The sequence below is a fragment of the Panthera tigris genome, chromosome A2, assembly GCF_018350195.1.
Source record: "Panthera tigris isolate Pti1 chromosome A2, P.tigris_Pti1_mat1.1, whole genome shotgun sequence".
In the NCBI taxonomy this organism is placed as follows: domain Eukaryota; kingdom Metazoa; phylum Chordata; class Mammalia; order Carnivora; family Felidae; genus Panthera; species Panthera tigris.
This window is the reverse complement of record NC_056661.1, coordinates 20342402-20366069: the sequence shown is the minus strand read 5'-3', so window position 1 is coordinate 20366069 and position 23668 is coordinate 20342402. Positions and strand designations below refer to the sequence as shown.

Sequence of the window (23668 nt, the reverse complement as noted above, 5' to 3'; positions counted from 1 at the left end):
CAGCTCCATGAAATGCTTTCCTTCCCAAAGAACCAACTGCAGAGAGAGACGGGCTGCCAGCCTCCTACCACTGGCCCACCATGCTCAATTCACATCAAACTCACAAAGAAAGAAGCAAGTGACATTCAGGTATTCTAATTAATTAGGGAAGTTGACAGTTTATACCCAGCTGACCCTACAGTCAGGCAGGACTCAACACATTCACACCTCTCAGACCAACTCTGTGTTCCCGTGAAATTTCCACAATCTCTACAGTGTCTATCCTACATATCACATTTAAAAAAACCCAGTTCCATGTTAGAATTCTTAAGATATTCCATTAGAATGCAAATTCCTCAAGATCAGGGACTATCTTCTCTATTTTTACCCACAGTGCCAGTGTAGTAAGGCCTAGAATATAAAAGGTGTTTAATAAATACTTCCTGAATGAACAAAGTAAGTTTAAAAGGGATAGGCAGCCCTGGAAGAGGACCTAGGAGTTCCCAACCTGTTGTGGTGACCACCTTCTGCACAAGGACCCCCGCTCGCTGTAGGTAGTTGATCGGGAAGTTCATGGCTGGATTTGTGCTGGAGGCAGAGCTTACACTGCCTCCCAGTGGGACATGCCGGGGCATCATGGGGATGGGGGTGGACTGCACAGGACGAACACTGGCCACAGGCTTCTCATCACTCTTCAGTGTTGGCTGCCTGTGAGAGAAAGACAAACACACTAAGAGACTTTAGCAGAACAGCCCTTACCTTTCTGCAAAGGCTGCAGAGTTTCTCCAGATTCCCCCATTCTACAGTGCCCCCATTCTCAGCTGCTATTGAGAAGAACCAGAAAAACCTGCAGAGTATGGCCAATTCAAAAGGAGACTAGAAGCAGGACTGAGACAGAGTGGCACTAAGACATACAGCCTCTCAGAGTCAAAGAAGAATCAGATGTCAGCAGAATAATATCTTTTTGGAGATCTGAGGTGACATTTGCTCCTCTAGAATTTGGACTATCTACATACATTAGGGATTAGTCCTTGGAGGGAAGGTAGGAAAAGGTAAAGATGCAGTAAGGGAGAAGAAATTCTTCAGAACACAGTGCATGCCAAGTTGAAGGCAAAGGGGTGTAATTTTCCCCACTCACCCAGGAAAAGGCCATGTAATGCCACATGTTCAGGTGATCTTGAGAGAGCACATGTTCAACATCAACCATCTTTATTATCTGGAACCTCTAGTTTCAATAAGTAATGCAGACACCTCTCTCCTCCACATTACACTTCACTGGGCTCCTCCTGGGGCCAATGTCCAAAGTACTCCTCTAGTCATGACCACTACAAAAGCAGCGGCAGCCAAAACGCTGTTCACAGAACCTGGGTCTCTGAATGGCACACAGCCATGGCCAGCCTGAGCACCGCTGTGCATCTTATGCCAGCATGCCAAATGTTACCCAATGGTCAATGATGCACTCCTCATTCTTCACTTTCCTTTCAAGTGAATGTTGGTACCTTGAGAAAACTACTCCTGATTTAAGATTTTTGAAATTAAGATCCTGTCTCTAAGCTTTCTGAAATTTGTGCCTTTGGTCTTCAGTCTTGGCGGGGAGACCTCCTTGGACTGGTATATTCTTTCTGACCTGACCGAAGAACATTGCTCTGAGGTTGCTACAGGCAATTTTGGGTAGCCCTCTGGGCCCTGTGGACTCCTGTATTCCTAGACAGGCCATTGAGCACAGTAAGCTCTATGTCTCATTTCTTATGCTCTGAGTCCCATTTCCTCAGTCTGCCCAGGGTGGCTTTGCAGGAGCTAGCAGGGCTAGCAGCCCTGGTCAGATGCCAGTGGGAGTCTTCCCAGAATTCAAAGTCAGATCAGGGTAAAAGTCAGGGTAACAGGAACCTAGCCTAAGCTCCCTACTCTGCAGGGGTTGAAGCAAGGAAATTGGGCAGAAAGCCCTCCTCACATATACCCAGACAGGAGGAAGAATCAACAGGATCATGGTACGGCTCATCAAGTGCTGTGAGAGGCTAGTGCCTCCCACAGAACCAGAGATGGGCCACAAAAGCCCACAGCCCATCCCATTTGTCACATCTTCCCCCAACATGGCTTTTTTCTCACTGGGTTCAGGCTTACTCCATTCCTGTTGCTTCATGGGGAAGCCCAGAAAAGAGAAAAAACAGGTGGAGGACAAGAAAGGAGAACATTCCCAGACAATAGTATCTTGGAAAATGACACAGAAATAAAGTCTGAAGGCTTTGAAAGAGAATAACATTTTTCTTGAAAGCATCTTGTACATAAAAAGTAGCAAATTTGGAGCACCTGGGTGGCTCACTCAGTTAGGCTTCTGACTTTGGCTCAGGTCACGATCTCACAGTTCATGAGTTCAAGCCCCGCCTCAGGCTCTGTGCTGACAGCTCAGAACCTAGAGCTGCTTTGGATTCTGTGTCTTCCTCTCCCTGCCCCTCCCCTGCTCATGCTCTGTCTCTCTCTCAAAAATAAACATTAAAAAAAAAAAAAAAGAGTAGCAAATTTACTCACCAAAAATTAGTCTTAAGTAAAATTTACATGGTTTCATTTCCCTTAGAACCTCATTTGTCAAGTTTTTTTTTAACACGTAATCTTCATAGGAAAAAAGTTTTAGGGGCACCTGGGTGGCTCAGTCAGTTAAGCGTCCGACATCACCTCAGGTCATAATCTCAACGTTCATGAGTTCAAGCCCCGCATTGGGCTCTGTGCTGACAGCTCAGAGCCTGGAGCCTGCTTCGTATTCTGTGTCTCCCTCTCTCTCTCTCTGCCCTTCCCCACTTGTGCTCTGTCTCTCAAAAATAAATAAAGGTAAAAAAACTTTTAAAAAAAGGATAATAAAACAAAAATTTTTTTTAATGCAAACCACTCAATCAGGCAGTCAATCTGGTAAGGCCTATGAAGTACTTTGCCTTAAAATGAAAAAAATTAAACGTAGATAATGTTTTGTAATTTCTTACAAAGAAGCTCTTTGCTTAGCAACTGGCTTCTATCATGTTCATACTTTGGAAGCTGTTCTCAAGAAAAAGATTTTTTTCTCAGAATTGTGGCACAGCCACACAATGAAAATCCCATTAAGAGCAGCAGAATTCCTTGACTGCAATCCAAGACCCGCAAAAGACCTGGCCTTCACCCTTGAACTTCACTGCTTAAGCAAGATCTAGGACCAAGGCGCTACAGATATGAAGGCAGCTGTGTGGGAGGGGTGGGCCTCTGTGTCTTGGGAAGCTGCACCTCTCCAGGAGTCTAGAAGGACTCTTCTGAGTCACAAAGCCAGTAGGTCACTCTTTCAGCCAGAGCCACTTAAAACACCAGGGCTGCTGAACTGCTTTGGAACCTCATCCAAGAGCAGAACCTGTCGGTTCACAACAGCCAGCAAGCAAGTTATAGGCTCTCCCTTTGTTAAAACAGAACCAGTCAGGGCTCAACCTGGGTGGCTCAATTGGTTGAGCGACCAACTTCGGTTCAGGTCATGATCTCACAGTTTGTGAGTTCGAGCCCCATGTCGGGCTCTGTTCTGACAGCTCAGATCCTCGAGCCTGCTTCTGATTCTGTGTCTCCCTCTCTCTCTGCCCCTCCCCCACTCATGCTTGGTCTCTCTCTGTCTCAGAAATAAACAAACATAAAAAAAATTTTTTAAAAAATTTTTTAAAAACAGAATCAGTCAAAAGGTTTGGGCCTGGCCCAGCAGCAGGCCTTCCTCCCCTTTCAGTGACTCACCAGTTTCTCTGACTGAAAGCAGGGATGCTGGTCAGGTTCTGGTCGCTTGCAGGGTAATACTGCGCATACGACGGGCGGGTATAGGGGACGGATGTGCGCTTGTCTTCCTCATAGCTTTTCTTTGCTGCTTTTTTCTCAGCCTTGGTCAGCTTGTGATCCTTTCGGTTAAGGAGCAGTGACTCATGCTCAAAAGGCTCCTGGGGACACAGGAGGACATTGATTTAATTATCAGTCTGTGCCAACACAACTGATATACAATGAGGCTTACTCTGAAACTGAGAAAGGGCTGGCTATCTCCAGCACTCGCAAAGAGCCTGCTCACAGACACATAAGCAGGTTTACTGTCTTTTTGTCAAGAGTATAACTCACAACTTTAACCCAGCCCCACCTTTAGACAGCCCAAATGTGCCTTCTATATCAAAAGGATGGGAGAGGGGCGCCTGGGTAGCTCAGTCCATTAAGCATCCAACTCTTAATCTCGGCTCAAGTCATGATCTCATGGTTTGTGAGATGGAGCCCCGTGTTGGGCTCCACACTGACTGTGTGGAGCCTGCTTGGGATTTTCTCTATCTCCCTCTCTCTCCTTGGCTCACACGGGTACGGCACATATGCTCACTCTCTCTCTCTTCCAAAATAAATAAACACTTAAAAAATAAAAGGATGGGAGAGTTCAGAGAATTACTAGACTACATTTCTAGAACTTTACCCCTTCTTTCTGCTAGGAAAAACTCACACTGGACAAATTATTCCACATGGCTGAGCTGAGCACTGCTAGAATAAGACTGGGGTGGGAAACTTCACAGGGTAAGGAGAGAACCAGATAAGTTCAAGTCTTCTGTATGAAACAAAGCTTCAGATGAAGGAAAGTAGTTTGCTAGACAAGCTTCCCTGAGTGGAGACTGCTGTACTAGGAACTGCATGCATCCCAGGCTCTCACCTTGGTGATGAGGTGAGGGTACTTCAGACAGGCAAGTTGGAGTACTGGCTCCTTGATCCCCTTTATGTTCAAGGATGCTTGGGGAGCTGGCTCCTTCTCAACAAAGTGCAGTAGGTTCTCCACCTCCTTCCGGGTAAAGTTCAGCATTGGATTGAGATCATCCACCACCCGATCTAGAAGCGAGAAGACATGGAGAAAGTCAGTATGTGGCAGAGAAGACTGCAAAAGCACAGCTACAAAGGTTGGCAGACAAGAGAGGTTGTGGTTGGTATAACTGTCACTAATATCTAAACTACCTCAGTCCATCCCATATTTGAAAGTCAAAGACCAGGTCTGAGGCCCTGGTGAAATGGAAATATCATAAGAGAAACCTGTATACCTACACTCAGTTCTTATCATTAAACCTGCCCAGGACAAGTTGAGGTCAATCACCTCTTAAGCAATTATTTGAATCAGAATGAGATGGGAGGAACTGCTGACTTTCTGTGATTCAAAGCTTACCTGTGTTCCTACAACCTGCCCCTCTCCTCCCACCACTGATACAATAAGGATAATATTGTGCCTGAAAGATACCCTACCTGACATGCCCTGCTTGGAAATCTGTCGGTCATAGATCTTCTTTTCAAGGGTGAAATCAGCCACAAGGCGATAGATATGACAGGGCTTTTTCTGGCCATAACGGTATACCCGACACACTGCCTGGGCATCATGGCAAGGGTTCCAAGAAGCATCAAACACCACCACTCGGTTGGCACCGATCAGATTCACACCCAAGCATCCAGCCCTGTAAAACACAAGCCAACAATCACAGAACCTTTCGTTTTAAAGACCGTTTTCAAACTGAAATTTGACTGTGACTGATAGCCCCATATCACCTCCTTTGTCCTAAGCATGACATACTGGAGGATTGTACTCCCCTGCTGATGAACAGTACATTGCTCAAGCACTGAAAAGTATGCCCTGAAAATCCAAAACAGAAGTGTTGACCAGTTTTGAAAGAAAACCCACTCTCTGCTCCTCTGTAATTAGTAAGGCCCCTGCATCCTGGCCCCAGAGTGAGGTCACTTGGTGAAGGGAAACCTCTGCATACAGATGTTTCTGGTGTGTTTAGTCTAACAGCTTAGGAAAATGACTAGTTCACACCCATCAAAGGCATTCTGATGGCAGAACACAGCACAGCCTTCAAGCTGCTTGGCATAAGACAAATAATGCCATCGCCTTTTACAGTTACATTACACTTTCTACTTTTTAAAGCACTTTCACATTAATCCCATCATCTAAGACTCAGAATACTCCTGAGAGAAAAGCTAAGTATGACTATTATTAATGAAGGGCTCAAAGAACTTCGTGACACTATCATGATGACTACCGTTCTAACACAACTTCCTTTTGGGGTCCCCTCTCTGACTTCAAAAACAAGTCACAAACCCGAGCAGATCTCTCCTGATGAAACTCGGATGAGCCTTTGGGTACCTGCCCACGTGGCTAGCTGCCCTGAATACAGCCCTCTGACCTCCGCTCTCAGGATCCACTCACCTTGTGGACAGAAGGAATAGCCAGGTGGTGAGGTTGCTGGGATCATTGAACTGATTAATGAGCCGCTCCCTCTCAAAGGCAGGGGTGCTACCATCTAGCCCTAGGACAGAAGGAAAACCACAAGAAATGGACATATAAGGGCACGAGTACACAGCAAAATCACTGGGCAAATGTGTTTTTAAAACAAAACAAATACACTACAGTATTCTGATTCCACCCCCATGGACATTCCATGGGTATACAGTGAGTCGCAGGCACCTATAATTTTCAAATATCGCCATGTGCAACAAGGATTACAAACTATGTTTCTCCCTTTAATAGACAAACTAATTCTAAGGTCAAGGTTCCTAGACTTTAGATTGCATAAGAACCACTCTAAATACAGAAGCTTGGTAAAAGCTGGCTCAGGGTGACCTCTCTACCTCAGTCCTGTAAATCCTGGTGAGTGCACAAGGACTAAGAGTTCTGTGTTGTGATATGGATGTTGTCCCTCCACCAGGAATTTGCATTGTTAACAAACTCCTATGATTAAGAGCTTACTATAAGGAGACATTAAAAAGAATAGATCTGGGGCAGTGGGATGGGGCATATGGATGAAAAGAAGGAAGTTCAAAGGAAGGGGAAAAAGTAACCTTCAATTAAGAAGCATGAATAACAGCAAAGAAAACAATCAACAAAACTAAAAGGCAATCTACAGAATGGGAGAAGATACTTGCAAATGACATATCGGAGAAAGGGCTAGTATCCAAAATCTATAAAGAACTTATCAAACTCAATACCCAAAAACACCAAAAAAAATCAGTTAAGAAATGGGCAGAAGACATGAACAGACATTTCTTGAAAGCAGACATACAAATGGCTTAACAGACACATGAAAAAATGCTCAACATCACTCATCATCAGGGATGATTAAAACCACAATGAGATACCACCTCATACCTGTCAGAATGGCTAAAATTAATAACTCAGGAAACAACAGATGTTGGCATGGATGCAGAGAAAGGGGAACACTCTTACACTGTTGGTGGTAATGCAAATTGGAGCAGCCACTCTGGAAAAGAGTGTGGAGGTTCCTCAGAAAGTTAAAGATAGAACTACCCTACAACCTAGCAACTGCACTACTCGGTATGTATCCAAAGGATACAAAAATATTGATTCAAAGGGGCACAAGCAAAAAAAAAGGGGGGGGGGACATGCACCCCAATGTTTATAGCAGCATTATCAACAACAGCCAAATTATGGAAAAAGCCCAAATGTCCACTGACTGATGAATGGATAAAGAAGATGTGGTTTGTATGTATGTAACATACAATGGAATACTACTCAGCAATGAAAAAGAATGAAATCTTGCCATTTGCAACATGGATGGAGCTGGATGATATTATGCTAAGTGAAATAAGTCAGAGAAAGACAAATACCCTATGATTTCATTTATATGTGTAATTTAAGACATAAAACAGATGAACATAGGGAAGGAAAAATAAAATAAGATAAAAACAGAGAAGGAGGCAAACCTAAGAAACTCTTAACTATAGAGAACAAACTGAGGGTTGCTGGCAGGGAGGTGGGTGGGGAATGGGCTAAATGCATGATGAGTATTAAGGAGGGCACTTGTGATGAGCACTGGGTGTTGTATATAAGTGATGAATCACTAAGTCACTCCTGAAACTAATACTACCCTTAACTAACTTGAATTTATATAAAATCTTGGAAGGAAAAAAAAAAAAAAAAAAAAAAAGAAGCAGCAGCATGAATAAGAGAGGAGGGGCTACATTTGTCACCCTAGGGAAAAGAGAGAAAAGGACAAAGCTAAGGAGATGAAATACCACATGGAGGACTGGATGATGACTGTTATAGGAAGTATCAGTTTAATTGGTATTAGAGGCTCTTTCAACTGGCACCCCGACCTACCTTTCCAACCTGAGTTCCCACAGTTCCCAAGCACAGCTCGGCATTGGGTCTTCCTACCACCCATGAACCTCTATTCTCTAAATACTTCCTTTAGGCCAGTGTTTCTCAACAAGGGTTATTTCCTTGCCCTCCCACCCTACAGGGGACAGTTGGCAGCGTCTGGAGACATTTTTGGATGTTATAACTGGGTGGATGCTACTGTCATCTAACGAATAGCGACCAGGGACGCTACTAAAAGTCCTACAATGCACAGGACAGCACCCCCTTGCCGCACCCCCCCTCCCTGCCCAACCTACAAAAAGAATTATCTGGCCCAAATGTCAATATCTGGACAGTAAGTACATGAGGTTAATATTTCTCAACTTTTGTTTTTCATGACCACCCCCTTTAAGAAGCCTTTTTATACATTTTTCTCCCCAATTGACACGTCCCTCATGAAAATTTAAATGCCACAGATATACTGTATATGTTTATTTACTGGATGCCTATTTGAGCTTTATATTTTTGAAAAGTTAAGCTTTTTTTTTTTTTGTCCCCTCAAGAACCAATTTTCACCCTCTTAGGGATACTATCTCCCCTGTACAGAATGCATGATCATGGCCTATATTCACTCTGTTGCTTCTTCCTAGAATGATCTTTGGGCCACACTAACTCTGTATATTCAAATTCTCCCCATCTTTACCAGTCTACTGCAAGTTCTGCCTCCTCCAGGAATCCTTCTCCAATCATCCTTCCCACAACAATTCTATTCTCCTTAGAACCTATAAGGGCACTCGATCAGTGCTGCTTTGTATTTGTCTTGGAGTTGCTGTATCTCAGATGAAGACAAGGTTTATGTCTTCTACTTCTCTGCTCTCCCCGTATCTTGCCCAAGCTCCCCAGCCCCTAGTACAGTGCCTCACACATAGCAGCTTGCTCTCAATACCTCCCTGCTTTTGGTTACTCCGGATACTCCTACACATTTGGTGGAGAATGGAGTAGAAGACAAAAATGCAGAGAAGGAAAGGAAAGCCTTAAGCAGACCCTGCCAAGGCTCCAGAAACAAAGCAGCAGTGAACTCACGGAAGTAGCTGACGTTTCGAACCCACTTCTGTACTCCTTGCCCATCAGCACCAGGTAGACAGGGCACTTCTCGTTTCCCTAGGAATTCCTCGATGAGAGCCAAAGTGGAAAGGCTCTGGCTGGAAGGGACAACATTTGGTTCAGAAGGCTCCCAGACCCAAGGGAATCTTGTTCCCCAGTGGACTCACAATCATATATAGCCTTCTGACAGTGGGAGCTCCCAGAACCTGCTCCCCATAAGAGGTAACCCCACAAAGAACCACTAGGGGTATTCTCCCTAGCTCATAATGGGAGCAGAGTCGTCCATACACTTATCACCACCCCCACTAAATTTGCTACCCTATTACTTCCTCAATTCTTCCTCAATTACTTCCCCTAAATTCTGGGGTTTAGCTCAGTACATAGTAACAAATAGGATCAGCATTAAAAACCAACGTTACATACATTAGATCTAACTACAGGCCACAATCAAAATTATGGGTCTTACTAGGGCTTTCAAGTTATAAAGAGAAGCAGTCTCCTCAGAAGTGATATATAAAACCAGCGGTACACTAAACTCTCCCCCAGTTAGAATTACCGCTCTCCTCTCAACGTGTGCCACACATGGAAACCTTTACTCTGAGGCTCCCAAGATACCCCTTAGCTCTAATGGGGGCATAATCTAGCCAGAGCAAAAAGAAAGCATGTCTGTTTGAAAGAAAATATGTCTGTTTCCCTGAAGAGTCAAGCCTTGATGGAACTCAAAACTCTGGCCATAGAATGTAACTCTGGAACAAATCATATTACTTATTTGACCTTACATACAAAGCAACAAAAAAAAAAAAAAAAAAAAATTTTTTTTTTTTTTAAGTAGACTCCACACCCAGCGTGGGGTTTGAACTCACAACTCTGAGAGCAAGAGTCACCATGCTCTACTGACTGAGCCAGCCAGGTGCCCTCCTCCTTAATTGTTTTTAATTAAAAAAAAAAAGGCTGGGGAGGGACCGAAGCAGATTAGATCAGAGGTCAGCAAATGTTTTCTGGAAAAGGCCAGATACTAAATATTTTTAGGCTTTGCAGACCACATTCAGTCTGTTGAATATTCTTCTTCTTCTTCTTTTAAAACGTTTAAAAATGTAAAAACTAGCTTTCAGGCAAGCCACAGGCCAGATCTGATGTGGGCCACAATATGAAGGGTTAGACTATGACTCCAATGTCAGCCTAGGGTTTTAAACAGTTCTCTGCAGAGAAATCACATTGGGCAAAATAAGAAACTCCAAGAATGAGATGAAATGCAAGAAGGTCCTCACAAGAAGCACTGGTTTGCAGAGGCATGAAAACAAAACAAAACAAAACAAAACAAAACAAAACAAAACAAAAAGGAGCTGGGGTTACCCCAGACAGTCTTACTCTGTAGGGGCTATGTCACTCTACTATAGATACACAGTAATATTGGGGAATTTCTCTTCCTACCTGAACACAAGAATCTTGTCCCCAAGCTTCACACTTTCCTCAATCAGGTGGAAAAGCAATACCATTTTGGGAGAGTTCTCTAAGACCCCAGTCTGGTAATTAGTCAAAAGGTCCTTGGCCTGCAATAGAGAAATGAGGCAGCTTAGAGAAGGTCCGTGGCCAGATCACTAGAAATAAAATTCACTCCTTCCAAGGCAGAAACTCATGGGCAACCTTTATAGTTCCCTGCAGATACTTGGCAGCACAATGCATTGTACAACCCCCACCCTCTTCCCACATAGGCTTTGCTTTGTACCATCCCTTCTCAGCAGTGGTTTATGGGCATAGAAGTTTCTGCTTGACTCACCCATTCATATGTGACAATGTTGTTGCCTCGCTCCTGGAAAGGGTTGAAGCCAACCCCTTGTAGGAATTTGCTATTGGTTGCTTCTCCCATTGAGGAAGCCAAGGTGCTGTCCTCCCCCTTGCCTTTTGTTCCCTGTGATGGGCAGCGAGCACTAGTCCCAGCTGAGCCAAGTTCTTCCACATCTAGGTCCTGCTCATTGGCCAGACTCTCCTTCTGAAGGGCTTCATACAGCACATCCGGGTGATTCCAGATCTGGAGTTCAAGTTAAAGGGGAAATGACACAGGGCAGAGAACAAGCTAAGGGTGTCCCAGAGAGTCAGGAAACATGTACTTGCTGAAACACACACTGGTCCTACAGCATACACTGTCACGCTAAAAATTAAAGTATCTCCAACTCCCTCATAGCCAAAGAGCCTATGCATTCATTTTAACTAACTGTGATCACCATAACACAAGGGGAAGAGTTCATACCAGCAGGCATGCCCATATGCCCATAGGCATAATCAAAAAGGCTGTGTCACAAGCCTTGCATTCTTATTTAAATAAGGGTAAGAATGCCGCTGTTTCACTGTGTGGCTATAGCCAACTACTGTCTGAAACTACGAAACAAGACCAATCTCTTCCTATGGACAAATGTATCTAACTTACAGATGACCAACCAGAAGTCATTTCAGGGACTGTTCCCAGCAGGAGTTGAGAATTCCTGGGGTGGGGGCAGAGGTGGGGGGATAGGAAGGGTGTGTTGGCACTGTAGCATCCTCACAGACCATATCTGCTGTAGCTTCCTGGCCCTGGTCTAGGACTGTGGTTACAAAAGAAACATTTTGAAATCCCATCTGTCCCCTGACATACCCCTTCAGTTGACTCATTAAAGCAGTGGTCAGTTGGGAATAATACCCAACAGGCTGGCTGACAGCTGTCAAAGAAGCAGGTCCTTCATTAGTCAACAAGAAGCACATACTAAAGATAAGTCAGGGTTCATCAACCTATTCATGAAGCTTAGTGCTAGATACCTGGGCCTTGCTATCCCCAAACCATCTCAAACATTATCAGGATGAAAGAGGTCTCAATCTGATTAAACGCAGAATCAAACACAAGGTACCCCAATAACTTGTCTAAGCTATATATTTCTTGAATCTTGATTATGCTAACAGTCAAAAACTGCCCCACAATGTTTTTCCACTACCCCTTTCTCCCAAGTGAAAAAAAATCAGTGAGAAAGGAAGTGATTTCTCAAGTTTGGTACCACAAGTTGACCAGATGAACTGCCCAACTGCAAGGAGCACCATTTATATCACAGGCTGAGTGGCACCCCCAGGAACTGTGCAGCACACAACCAGCATATTTCTCCTTGGGGCCCCCAGTTCTTCAATGCAGCAAACCGAGGGGGACCCTGTCACTTTATTCTTCCCTTATCAAGGACTCCTAGCAGGAATAACTTCCTTGGGACCATGTGCAACCTTCATTCATATCTCAGTATTCCCTGAGGCCTCAACACACCTTGCAGCACACACAGAAAGCCTTGAGGGGGTTCAGCCCCAGCCAGCCACTGCTACCACAGTCTCGGAAACGGTCCATGAACTGTGTGTACAAATCTCGCTGGATCTTTGAGAGCCGCACCAGGATCACATTTTCTTCCTTGGCAGGTAGATGAATCTTCAGCACAGTGTGGCCTCTCCTACAAAGGCAGAGATCAGAATCATCAAGCCAGTGTGGCCAGGAGGGGTCAGTGCAGGATAACAAAAGAATCCTGCATTTCTGCCACACCTCCTTTTGAGGATCTCAACATTCACAACAGACTTACAACAATAAGGATTGGTTTAGCGATCATCAGAAGAAACTCATTTTAAGGATAAGAACTAAAGCAAAGAGGATTGGGTGGCAGAGACCGGGAGCTCCAGGTTCATACCCAGATCTAGGGCTGTTTCTCTAAGCTTTCTGCACATATTCCATCTTCACAAGGAAAAACAAGGAAATTGTTTTAGACCGGCCTAACTACATCTACCGAGATGCTGACACTGGTGAGGCCATGCCCCCGGGAACCAGCATTTCTATGCTTTCAGAGTCAGCAGAAGGCTAGCTCTCTTTTGCTTCTCAGCAAGTAAGGTAGGTATCCCTAGAAACTTCAAAGATTAACTTCTGAGAGAAGTACTCCTAGGCCAAACTTTCAGAGGACTGAAACAGTGGCTATCCATCATTTGTGTGCTATTCAGGAAAAGCTACTCAGTAAAAGGAAAGTTTTACTATCACCCACTAGGGAGGGACCCACCTGCTGTAACAGTCCCCCTTTGGGACAGCTTTGCATGCCTGTTACACCAATGGGTCTCTGATGGTTCAAAACACAGGGCCCTGAGGATGGCTCACCTCTGCACAAAGCCTTCCAGGAGGCTATGCAAGACGTGGCTCCGGTACCGCATGAGGCGGACATCCTGAGGCGTGCTGTCAATACACTGCCCATTCAGGATGGGGCGTTCAAACATGTTGCTGAACTCCTGCCGGGTGCCGAGGAAGTCTGGGCGCACAAAGTCCACCATGCACCAGTACTCAATGAGGTTGTTCTGCAGGGGATACCCGGTCAGCACCACTCGGCGGCGAGAGCGAATGTTCTTCAGGGCCTGTGAGGTGCTGGCCTGGCAGTTTTTGATGCGGTGTCCCTCGTCACAAATCACCACATCAGGGCCAGGGCGGCATAAGGCCTTCTCAAACTCTAGGGAGGGAAGAGGATCCGGAGTCAGAGGGTGAGAGGGCCTGCTCTTAGTCAACAATATGAGAAGTAGGGGTGCACCCTGGAGGAGACAGAAGAAATGAAGGAAGCAGGAAAGCAAGAGTCAGCCCCCATTAGTGAAAGGGAGCCAACCATCCAGGCTCCTGTGCATTTGGTGTGACACGTTAACCTGGACTATTGACTCTTGCAGTAAATATCTCTTTTCCCTCTTTCCTTTCCTTATCTTTTTTCTTTTTCTCCTTTACGCTCAAAGTAAAATACCTCGCATTCCTACCTAGGGCTTATATCAACTGGGTGGCAGAGAGTGTGACTTTACAGACTACCAGCCTAGGATTAAAAATGGGTCTGAGTGAGAGGCACTCAGATGGCTCAGTCGGTTAAGCATCCAACTCTGGCTCAGGTCATGATCTCACCGTTTGTGAGTTTGAGCCCTCCATCAGGCTCTGTGCTGACAGCTCAGAGTCCAGAGCCTGCTTCAGATTCTGTGTCTCACCTTCTCTCTCTGCCCCTCCCCTGCTCGCCTTCTGTCTGTCTCTCTCAAAAATAAACATTTTTATAAAAAAAAAACCTTTTTTTTTTTTTTTTTTTTTTTAATGGGTCTAAGTGAGACTGACTGGAATCATCCAGATACTTCAGTCGACTTTCACCATTGCCAGTGTCTCTGCGCCATCTGCAGGCTGGCTGGTGGGGAGCTAGCTAAAGGATAAAATCTTTCTGGAGTTACCTGCCAGTCATTGCTAAATGGCAAGTTCATCCCAGCTCTACCACAGAAGCAAACCTAGCACAAACATAATCTATAGATGGAGAGACCTATAAAATGAAACAGCCTCTGAACCTAAAAAAAACTTTCTTCCCCAAACAGGCAAAGCCCTTAGAAGATGGAGCAGAACTATCACTACGAGAGGAATGACTTTCACTAAAACAAAACAAAACAAAACAAAAAACAAACCTGGGATAAATTCTCCTTTTATAAAGTCACAATATGATTATTACTCTGCATATCAGTGATTTAAATACTTTGTAAATATTTTCTTAATGCTACCCCAGAACACCTCTAGGATGTGGTGAGAGGAAAAGTCACTTTCCCAACTGCTCTGTGAGAGAAACAGGGTCAGATGGGCAGGGGAGTCTCCCTAAGCCAGTCTATGAGTGGCCCACCCAGAATTCCACGACAGGCAAGGAAAGCAATATCTTCTGAGAGCCAGTGGAGGTCATCCCACCTATCTTAGGGACCTGGATTTCTGGTTCATGACAATACAACTCACATCAATAATCTTCACATCTGACTTGGTGCTACCACAGACACTATTTCTTCCTGAAACACTACCCCTAAGAGTATCCCCAGGATAGGCTACCCACCTCTCCGAAACTCCTGCTGTCGATCTTCCTCATCCAGATCAATGATGACCGGGTGAGAGCGTTTCTTGGTTTTCTTCGATCTACCTGTGGCAAAGGATTTCTTCAGGGTGAGGAGTCTGTACATTTCGTACCCCATCAGTAGCACCCCACCCTCTGATACCCAATCAGCCATCACTTTAGCACGAGCTGCCATTGTCCTGCAAGAGTGAACAGAGAAAAAAATTATTGCTTCCACTGCTCCCCAGAAAGAATTGCTCACAATTAGAGCTGCGTTGATGTACATTCAGAAGTCCTTATTGCCAAGGACTTCAGTGGCAGCACCATAGGGCTTGCTGGCTGCCCCCCTTCCCAGTATCCCAAAGATGCTAACCGCACTGAGGATGGATGGGGAGGTCACCAATGACAGTTAAACATCAGAAAAACGGAAATGCAATGGCACAAGGCAAGCAAAAGTAAGGACTCCCTTGGATGTACATGCATGACTACAATTCTACATTTGAGGGAGAATTTCAAATTATTCCCACAATAAACACAAGATAGTAAAAGCAAGGGCAATATTCTGCATTTTACCTTCCCAGGCCCCGATGAGCAAAGAGCTAAGGACAAGCAGTAAAGGAGAAAGGGCAGCAGAGCCCAGATGACACTAAGAGCACAGTCTCTCCACTCCTAAACAACTGAGTCCTGATTCTAATTCATTAACTGCATGTGGACTAACAGTCCTGAAACCCAAGAAAGAAGAGCAGGTGATCAATCACCTAGGGGGCCGCCCACAGTCTCCTCATTTTGATGTATGTGACCAAACATCACAAAAGGCAGCCTCTGAAGAAGAGAAAGTCTATCTTCTCAATTATCCATGCCAACAAGGGGAAAGGGTAGCATGGATGGCTAGCTTGGACCAAGAAATAGCTTTAGAATTTGGGAAATCAAATTGAATGTATAGAATGGAAATATAATTTTTTTTTTTTTTAATTTTTTTTTTTCAACGTTTTTTATTTATTTTTGGGACAGAGAGAGACAGAGCATGAACGGGGGAAGGGCAGAGAGAGAGGGAGACACAGAATCGGAAACAGGCTCCAGGCTCCGAGCCATCAGCCCAGAGCCTGACGCGGGGCTCGAACTCACGGACCGCGAGATCGTGACCTGGCTGAAGTCGGACGCTTAACCGACTGCGCCACCCAGGCGCCCCAAATTTTATTCAAATCTAAAACAAAAGTTTACCCTTTTCAAAACTTGGAAGTTGTACCAGTAAAGGTCAACTGTAAACAGGGGCTTAAAAGAGACTTTGATTAGGCTTCTAAGAAAGAAATGTAAAAGGTGAAAAGTTAGAAGATGGATAGTTTCATTTCACCATGTTGAATTTTATTACCATTCACATGGGCAAATAGGATGATGTATGCGTATTTTTCAGGATATAAAAGCACCTTCAAGCAGAACATAAGACATTTCCCAAGCTACCTAACTCTGACTTTATTGAAAAGCTAGGTAGAGAAAAAATGAGTATCAAGGAATGGGCAGTCGGGGGCAGGGGGGATGACCACATCAAGAAACCAAAAGGAATCTGGGTTAGTGCCCTGATATCCAGATCCTGGAAAGAAGTCTAAAAGGAAAGGGAGAAGAGGAGAGAGTAGGCCACTTACTTGTGCTCATCATTCAAGATGTGAACTTTAAAGAACCGAGGCTGGACTTCTTCAGGCTTGTTGTCAGCTGGAAGGGCTTCAGGTGCTGGAAGCCACATGTTGAACTCTGCCAACCAATTCTGAAGAGTATTAACCTGTCAGAAAGCCAAGTCCAGAAAAAGGATTTTAAGAAACAAGCTCAAAGCTGAGCTCATCAAGCTGTTTAGTACCCAGAAAGGCATTAACCCAGAGCTCCTCAGAGGGGTGACTGAACTCTTACCGGCACAATGGCAAGGACAGTTTTGGCTGGCGTGTGGCGGAAGAGGACGTCGATGAAGGAGATCACTTGCAAAGTTTTCCCCAGACCCATGCTATGGGCCAGGATACAGCCAAAGCCACTACTGGTCTTAAACCTCTCCAGGGATTCAACCAGATTATCATACAGGAACCGGATCCCACCAATCTGATAAAGGGCAAACAGAGGCAATAGTTAAAGGAGCTGGCAAAGACCAAGATTCGGTTTTATTCATCTTGGAATAAGAATTAAGTAAAGGAGCAGACACTATACCAGACAGTTGGTGTGGATGGTTACAGAAGTCTCCCTGTACCCTGAATGGTCTATTGGCTGATGACAGTCTTCTTAGAGAAAACACAGAAAATCATTCACCTGGTACAATGGCCTATCTGAGGCAAAAATCTGCAGTACCAAATTCTTGACAGGGTCTCTCACTCAGCCCTTAGCCGCTCACCTCAAGATAGCCCATTCCATAAGGAGTTCTTATTGTGAAGAGTTCTTACATTGAGTCAACCTCTGCCTTCATGGAACCTCCACTCACTGGTTTTGGTTCACAGCTCTGGGTCAACAAAATCTACTCTGCTCCCTCCTATCAGAAAGTTCCTCAGACTTCTGACTCTTACATCTCTTCTGGAACCACTTCCAGAGTCAAATCAATTTCCTAACCAAGGCACTGTCCTCCAGACAGCATCTCAATCAGTCTTGCAGATCTCACAGAAGAAAGCTCAAGAGTATTAAGCCAAGAGATCTGATACCTCTACATGATATGGCAAACCTGAGACTTGCCCTTCCCATTCATCAGAAATCCTGAAGCATCTACTCCTCCTTTCTGGCTGAAGTGTGTGCTCCTGCTCTGACATTGGCTGCACTCCCAGAGGGGTGGCAAGACCATGGAATCACAGAAATGACTGAGGCTGATGTAAATCCAAAGGCCTATCACCTTGCAGACACCCACCTCACCAAGAAACTACTGGACCTTGTTCAGCATCCATGTAACTACAAGCAGCTTCAGGAGCTAATGAAGCCACCAAAATCCTCAACAGAGCCATCTCTCAGTTCATCATGATGGCTGCAGATGCTGAGGCCCTGGAGATCATCCTGCACATTCTGCTGCTATGTGAGGATAAGAATGTGCCTTATGTATTTGTGGGCTCCAAGCAGGCCATGGGGTGGGCCTGTGGGGTGTCCAGGCCTGTCTTCACCTGTTTTATCATCATCAAAGAAAGCTTACAGATGAAGCAGCACATCTAGTCCATTCAGCAGTCCAACTGAAAGGCTCTTAGTCTAAAGAGGCAGCCTCTGCCCCACTCCTCACTGAGTCGTCCCCCTGCGGGGTTGTGTATCATATTGTCTAGGTTAGCATGTAGTACTTCCAGCTACCTTCTCTTCCTATATTATACTACTAAATCTGGATTTTACATTTTTTGTATTATTTTTGTTTTACAGGTTGTTACCCATATATTAATCACCCACCCCAGTCCAATCTCCCATTTTACTCTCTCTGCCATCTTATCCTCCCTTTTGAAAAATGAACTAAATGCTGAGAACAGGCAGAAACAGAGCAGTGACACCATTCAAAGGCAGGGAAGAGCCAGGATAGAGATCTGGTTCTAGCTTTCAGGTGCTAATTTCCCATTGTGTGTAGGACATGATGTATGTAAACACCATTCACTTTGTGTCCCTTGTGCCTGGCATAAAAAATCATTCCATAAGTGTTTGCTCTCTATGGGGATTATGTAGCACTTGGGGAAAAGCATGTATCCTATGAGGTTGTTAGGTGTATGTCCAAGTGTCATGTGCTAATATGCCCCTGCCGTTTGCTTTGGTAATGTGATGCTATTCCCCCTCTCCCCAACTCCTAACCATGCCCCTGAGGGTGGCAGGGCAGCAGCATACCAAAGATGTGTTGCAGAATTCCGGAGCCTGTCTGGGCAAGTTAGACATGGGGCAGTTGACCTAGGTCTTGAAGGAGTTCACAGTGGCAAGAAAAAAGAGGGTCAACTTGTGCTGGAATGAAGAAGTCTGGGCCCAAGGCATGGAGACCTGACTAGAAGCTACAGTAAAGATGTTGGAGTCAAAGAAACATCCTCTCTGGTGAATGGAGATGTCTTCAGTGGATACTTGGTACCAGCTCTGAGAGCCCTTACCCCTGCCACAGTGTGGGTCAGATGTATGTATTCTTCATCACATCAGAAAGACAGTACTAGTGTGCCATTCTTGTGAGCATCCTAATAAAAAAATACATTCATATTCCAATTAAAAAAAAAATCCTGAAGCATCAAGTGCCAGGAGGAAGGATCAGGGCTTTCTAATAACTGCTCGTGGTACCAAACAAGTACTTCACAGGCTCTGATGCTGACAACCACCAGCAGGTAATGTCCTCAGCAAAGAAGCTGAAAGGAAACAAAGAAAAGAATCAAGATTTGCTGTACCTGATGAGGTTTCACTGCCCGTGCCAACTGTGGGGCCAGGAAGACATTCTCCTCCTCCGGAGGGTGGTTCAGATTGACAAGGACCCGCCCCAGAGCATCTCGCTGGTTTAAGACATCATTCACGTGGGTACCACCCTTCTCCTCTTCCTCATCTTCCTCACTGACAGATTCGCTGCTGTCCACAATATGCAGGGTATCTTCCTCTCCAGAGCTCAGTTCAATCACTTCTGAGATAGCCAACAAAACAAAACAAAAACCAAAACCCAGGGAGCAGAGATAATTTACTGCCCATTATCAAAGCTTACAGCATGGGAACAAAGTTAGAACTTGTCATCACTTATAAAATTTTGAGTTTTACTATTTCTCTCTTATGGCTTCAAGTTAAGATAAGGGAAAACCTTACATTTACAAGGAGACCCAGGGATATTTGTCACAGTCAGACCTCAAAACAAATGGGGAAGGACTGATTTCTATTCAGATGTACAGCCAATCAATCAGGGTGAACACTGAGTCAGAAGGAAGCAGAGACACCTCTGGCTCGACCTTACCATCTCGACTGCTTTTTTCATCCTCACTGCCACTGCTGCTGTCCAAACAAATGACTTCCTGGGACAGGACCCGAGGAGGCAGTTGGGGACCATCGCTTGCTCTTAAGACAATTTCCTCTAGGGAAAAAAAGATGGAAGGGAATGCCAAAACCACCTTTAGTGTAAACTTATTTCCCCAAATGATTCATCAGCCCTTTACCTTTGTCACTCTCAAGGGGACTATCCCCTGAGGAGAGAAGTTGAGGGTATCTCAAACACCTCAGTTCCCTTTCTAACTTCCCTTGTCTTTACTGGTTCTTATCTCCTGGTTATTAAGTATATATTACTAAAATATATAAATTATGTATAAAATATAAATATAATACATAAGATATGTAATATATATAAATAAAAATATAATAATAATTATTTTTTAACGAGGTCCAATGTGGGGCTCGAACTCATGACCCTGCTACCAAGAGTCGCATGCTCTAGCCACTGAGCTAGCCGAGTCCCCGTGAGGGGTACACGTTTAACCATCTTAACTTTTCATCTTATTTAAAAAAATTTTTTAATGTTTATTTTTCAGAGAGAGAGAGAGAGAGAGAGAGAGAGAGAGAGAGATCGTGAGCAGGGGAGGGGCAGAGAGAGTGGGAGACGATGGGGCTTGAACCGACAAACTATGATATCATGACCTGAGCTAAATCAAGAGTCAGACACTTAACTGACTGAGCCACCCAGGTCTCCCCATCTTAACTTTTTCAGTAAGATATTTCTGATCATCTGCTCCTAAGAAACCGAATGACTCAAAATGATTCCTGAGAGGCCACGATCTTATTTCAGATCCGCCCTTAACCATTGTGTGTGCCAAAGACCTCATCTCCTTATACTTCAGGCAGGGCCTTTCCCACCAACTCTGCTGCTTACCAGGAAGGAACTCCAGGGGAACAGTAGGAATGGGGGCTGCGTAATCCTTCCTCTGCTGCTCCAGGCGTTTCCTTCTTTCCAACTCTTCCTGTTGTGCTGCTTTGGTAACGGGCTCCAACTGATCCTCCCGGAGCAGCTTTCTAAACATTACAATAAGAGTGAGCACTTGGGTTGGTTCACTGGAAATTTGGACAATGTAATGACAAGCTAAAGAGCTCATTGCTGAGCCCAGAGAGCTGAGGCAAGAGGAGGAGAAGCCATGTCAGTCCCACACACCCATGCAACAGGAGAGGCCAAAAAAAAAAAAAAAATGGAGTGGGGCGGGGGGTGAACTTCAAGGTTCAGGTGACTGTGGGCTAACATTTTTCCATATTATTTAACTTCCTGAGAGATGCTCCTGAAAACTCATCTTTGCACATAACAGATCGAGTAAAAGAGTAATACATGATTCATGAAGTTGAAAAGCAGTATTAAAATATAGAGTTGTTATATAGGAGGGTAGAATTATAGATCCTTATTTATCCCAAATCCTCATTTCGTAAACTTTGAATAATACTTTCAAGCTATCATTATGTTAAAAAAATGAGAGTAGGAGAATAGGATATCATTTATCTCCTTTCGATAGCAAAATGGTTATGTGATGGAAGGACTGTAGGGGATTTAGACAGTGAAGGAAGTTCACATCTGCCATTCTCTTAGCTCAAGGAAGAAGCCTTCTTTGGGCCAGACAGGCCCTTGTCAATTGAAGTTGAGCGCTAAGAAAATGAGAACCCAACTTCTTTTCCTTTATCTTCCCCTGTTTTGAAACGTAAGGGAAAAATAAAGGAAAAAAACTGTCTAACCAGAGCACCCTATCATCCCTGGGCTGTCTCCCAGGGCCTCCAGAGAGTGGAATACTCCCCAGCACAGCTTGAGCATCATCCGTGTCTGCCCCACAACCTCAGACAGCCTGGGGGTGGTCCTGAGCTGCATCTCCACTATTAATTGGGGCACACAGCTTATACTTTTCTTTTTTGGAAAGGGGACGCTCCTGCTCAAACCAGTCCTGCTACTGACAGCCTTCAAATGAAGGCAATATCTCTCTCTATTCCTTCCCTTCTCCTCTTACCCTGAGCACAGCTCACCGTATGTTTCTCCTCATGTGGGAGGGCTTCTGAGCTCTCTTCTTTTTGGGGTCCTCGGAGGCGAGGCTCTTGCCTTGGTGGCGCCTAAGCTGCTCTGAAGGCTCAGACTGAGATGAGGTAGTTGAAGTGCACCGCGGTGGCCGCTGCCCATCTTCCTCCAGTTGGGCACACTCAGTGCCACACATGTCTTCCAGGGATGGGTCTGAAAAGACAAAGGGAGAGAGGTGTCAGGGACTGACGTTTACTGGGAGAAAAACAGGTTTTGATGCCAGGCACACCTAGGTTCAAACCTCAACTCAGCATCTTATTAGTTGGTGATCTAAGGCAAGTGACTTACATCTCTCTGAATCTCAATGGATTTATCTATAAGATGGGAATAGTGATGCCTACATTTCAGAGCTGTTGTGAGGACTAAACAGTGTGTGTGTCTAGAACCAAGCCTGCTCTAGAGTAGGCTCACAACAAATGATAGCCCTCACACTTGCTATAATTTACCACTATGATCAGAGTAAGAAAGTTTCATGGCCACAGAATGCTCTGAAAGTGACAGTAGGTTCCGAAAACAGCTCACACTCACCTGTGTGACACTAAGCAAGTCTCATCTGCCAACAAGAGGAATATTCCTCCTTTCACTGTCTTAAAGTGTTCACTCATTTAATTCATTGACCATTCAATGAGGACCTACAACATGGAAAACACTGTCCAAGATGCTTCAAGGGATATTTATAAGACTCCTTCCTTTCAAGGAGTTTGTTTTCTAGACATAATAAGGCAAGGTATGCTAAATACCACAGGAAGGACAGGCTAACTGACCTAGAGAACTTAAAATTTTAAGACGTCATTTTTCTAACCAGAGGTAATTAGCTAAACCAAGAATAACTGCCTTAGGGTCACAGGAATATGAAAGACACTACTTTGTGGTATTATCGCACAAGAAATATGGAAGGTAAAATGTGAGTGAAGCCTTGAAAGGTGAGCAGAATATCTAAAGGTATTGCCCTGAGGAGGCAGAAAGGGGACGAAATTCCTGGCAGAGGGAATGTCATTTGTGGCATCAAACACCCGCAAGGACTGAGGTGGGGTAGGAGGGTCCGTATGTACAACCCTCTTCCTCAATCTGCTGAGCAGCATTCTGATTACTGGATGGGCAGGCTTTGACAGTCATACAAACCATAAGCTTGTCCCCAAATCCACCAGAGCCTCCCAAATACAAGCACTACACAACCAAAAGGTCTTTCCCAAAGGTAAGAGCAATTTAAAACTAGAACATAAATGCTGTAACTGAGGTGCACTAGTCAATGCCACTTGGCTTTCAGGCAGGAAGGACTCAGGAAGTTTGGGGGTTTGGTGGGATGATTTTTGTTTGCTTTTAACCGAACTTTAAATTTTATTTGGATTTCACCAGTTGTTCACTAATGTCCTTTTTCTATTATAGGATCCCATCCAGAATATCATATTGCATTAGCTGTCATGTCTCAGTCTCTCTCAACTGTGGCAGTTTCTCAGTGTATTCTTGTCTTTCATGACCTCAACAATTTTTTAAAAAGTACTGGCCAGGTGTTTTGCGGACTGTCCCCTAATCTGAGCATCTGATGTATTTTCATGATTAGACTGAAGTTATGGTTGGGGTGGGGGGAGGGGAGAATACCATAGAGATAAAGTGCCCTTCTCATCACATCTTATCAGGGTACATGATATCAACATGACT

The 23668-nt window shown here is 44.6% G+C and overlaps 1 protein-coding gene and 1 pseudogene across 8 annotated transcripts in view; one reads left to right on the top strand and one right to left on the bottom strand.

Moving 5' to 3' along the window:
- The window catches only part of RAD54L2 (RAD54 like 2), a 117863-nt gene that overhangs the window by 11449 nt on the left and 82746 nt on the right, over window positions 1-23668 (bottom strand). For all 8 annotated transcript variants that reach the window (XM_042979049.1, XM_042979046.1, XM_042979042.1 and 5 more), the window contains 17 exons: window positions 21961-22162; window positions 20837-20976; window positions 19931-20047; window positions 19383-19609; window positions 16936-17118; window positions 16677-16810; window positions 15040-15236; window positions 13320-13662; window positions 12456-12633; window positions 10956-11207; window positions 10610-10728; window positions 9158-9276; window positions 6185-6284; window positions 5227-5432; window positions 4649-4821; window positions 3712-3908; window positions 488-687 (listed from right to left, as the gene is read on the bottom strand). In XM_042979049.1, the coding sequence (XP_042834983.1) occupies window positions 488-687; window positions 3712-3908; window positions 4649-4821; window positions 5227-5432; window positions 6185-6284; window positions 9158-9276; window positions 10610-10728; window positions 10956-11207; window positions 12456-12633; window positions 13320-13662; window positions 15040-15236; window positions 16677-16810; window positions 16936-17118; window positions 19383-19609; window positions 19931-20047; window positions 20837-20976; window positions 21961-22162 (3087 nt within the window). The remainder of the gene's footprint in view (window positions 1-487; window positions 688-3711; window positions 3909-4648; window positions 4822-5226; window positions 5433-6184; window positions 6285-9157; window positions 9277-10609; window positions 10729-10955; window positions 11208-12455; window positions 12634-13319; window positions 13663-15039; window positions 15237-16676; window positions 16811-16935; window positions 17119-19382; window positions 19610-19930; window positions 20048-20836; window positions 20977-21960; window positions 22163-23668) is intronic.
- On the top strand, window positions 17284-18222 carry LOC102957210 (annotated as a pseudogene).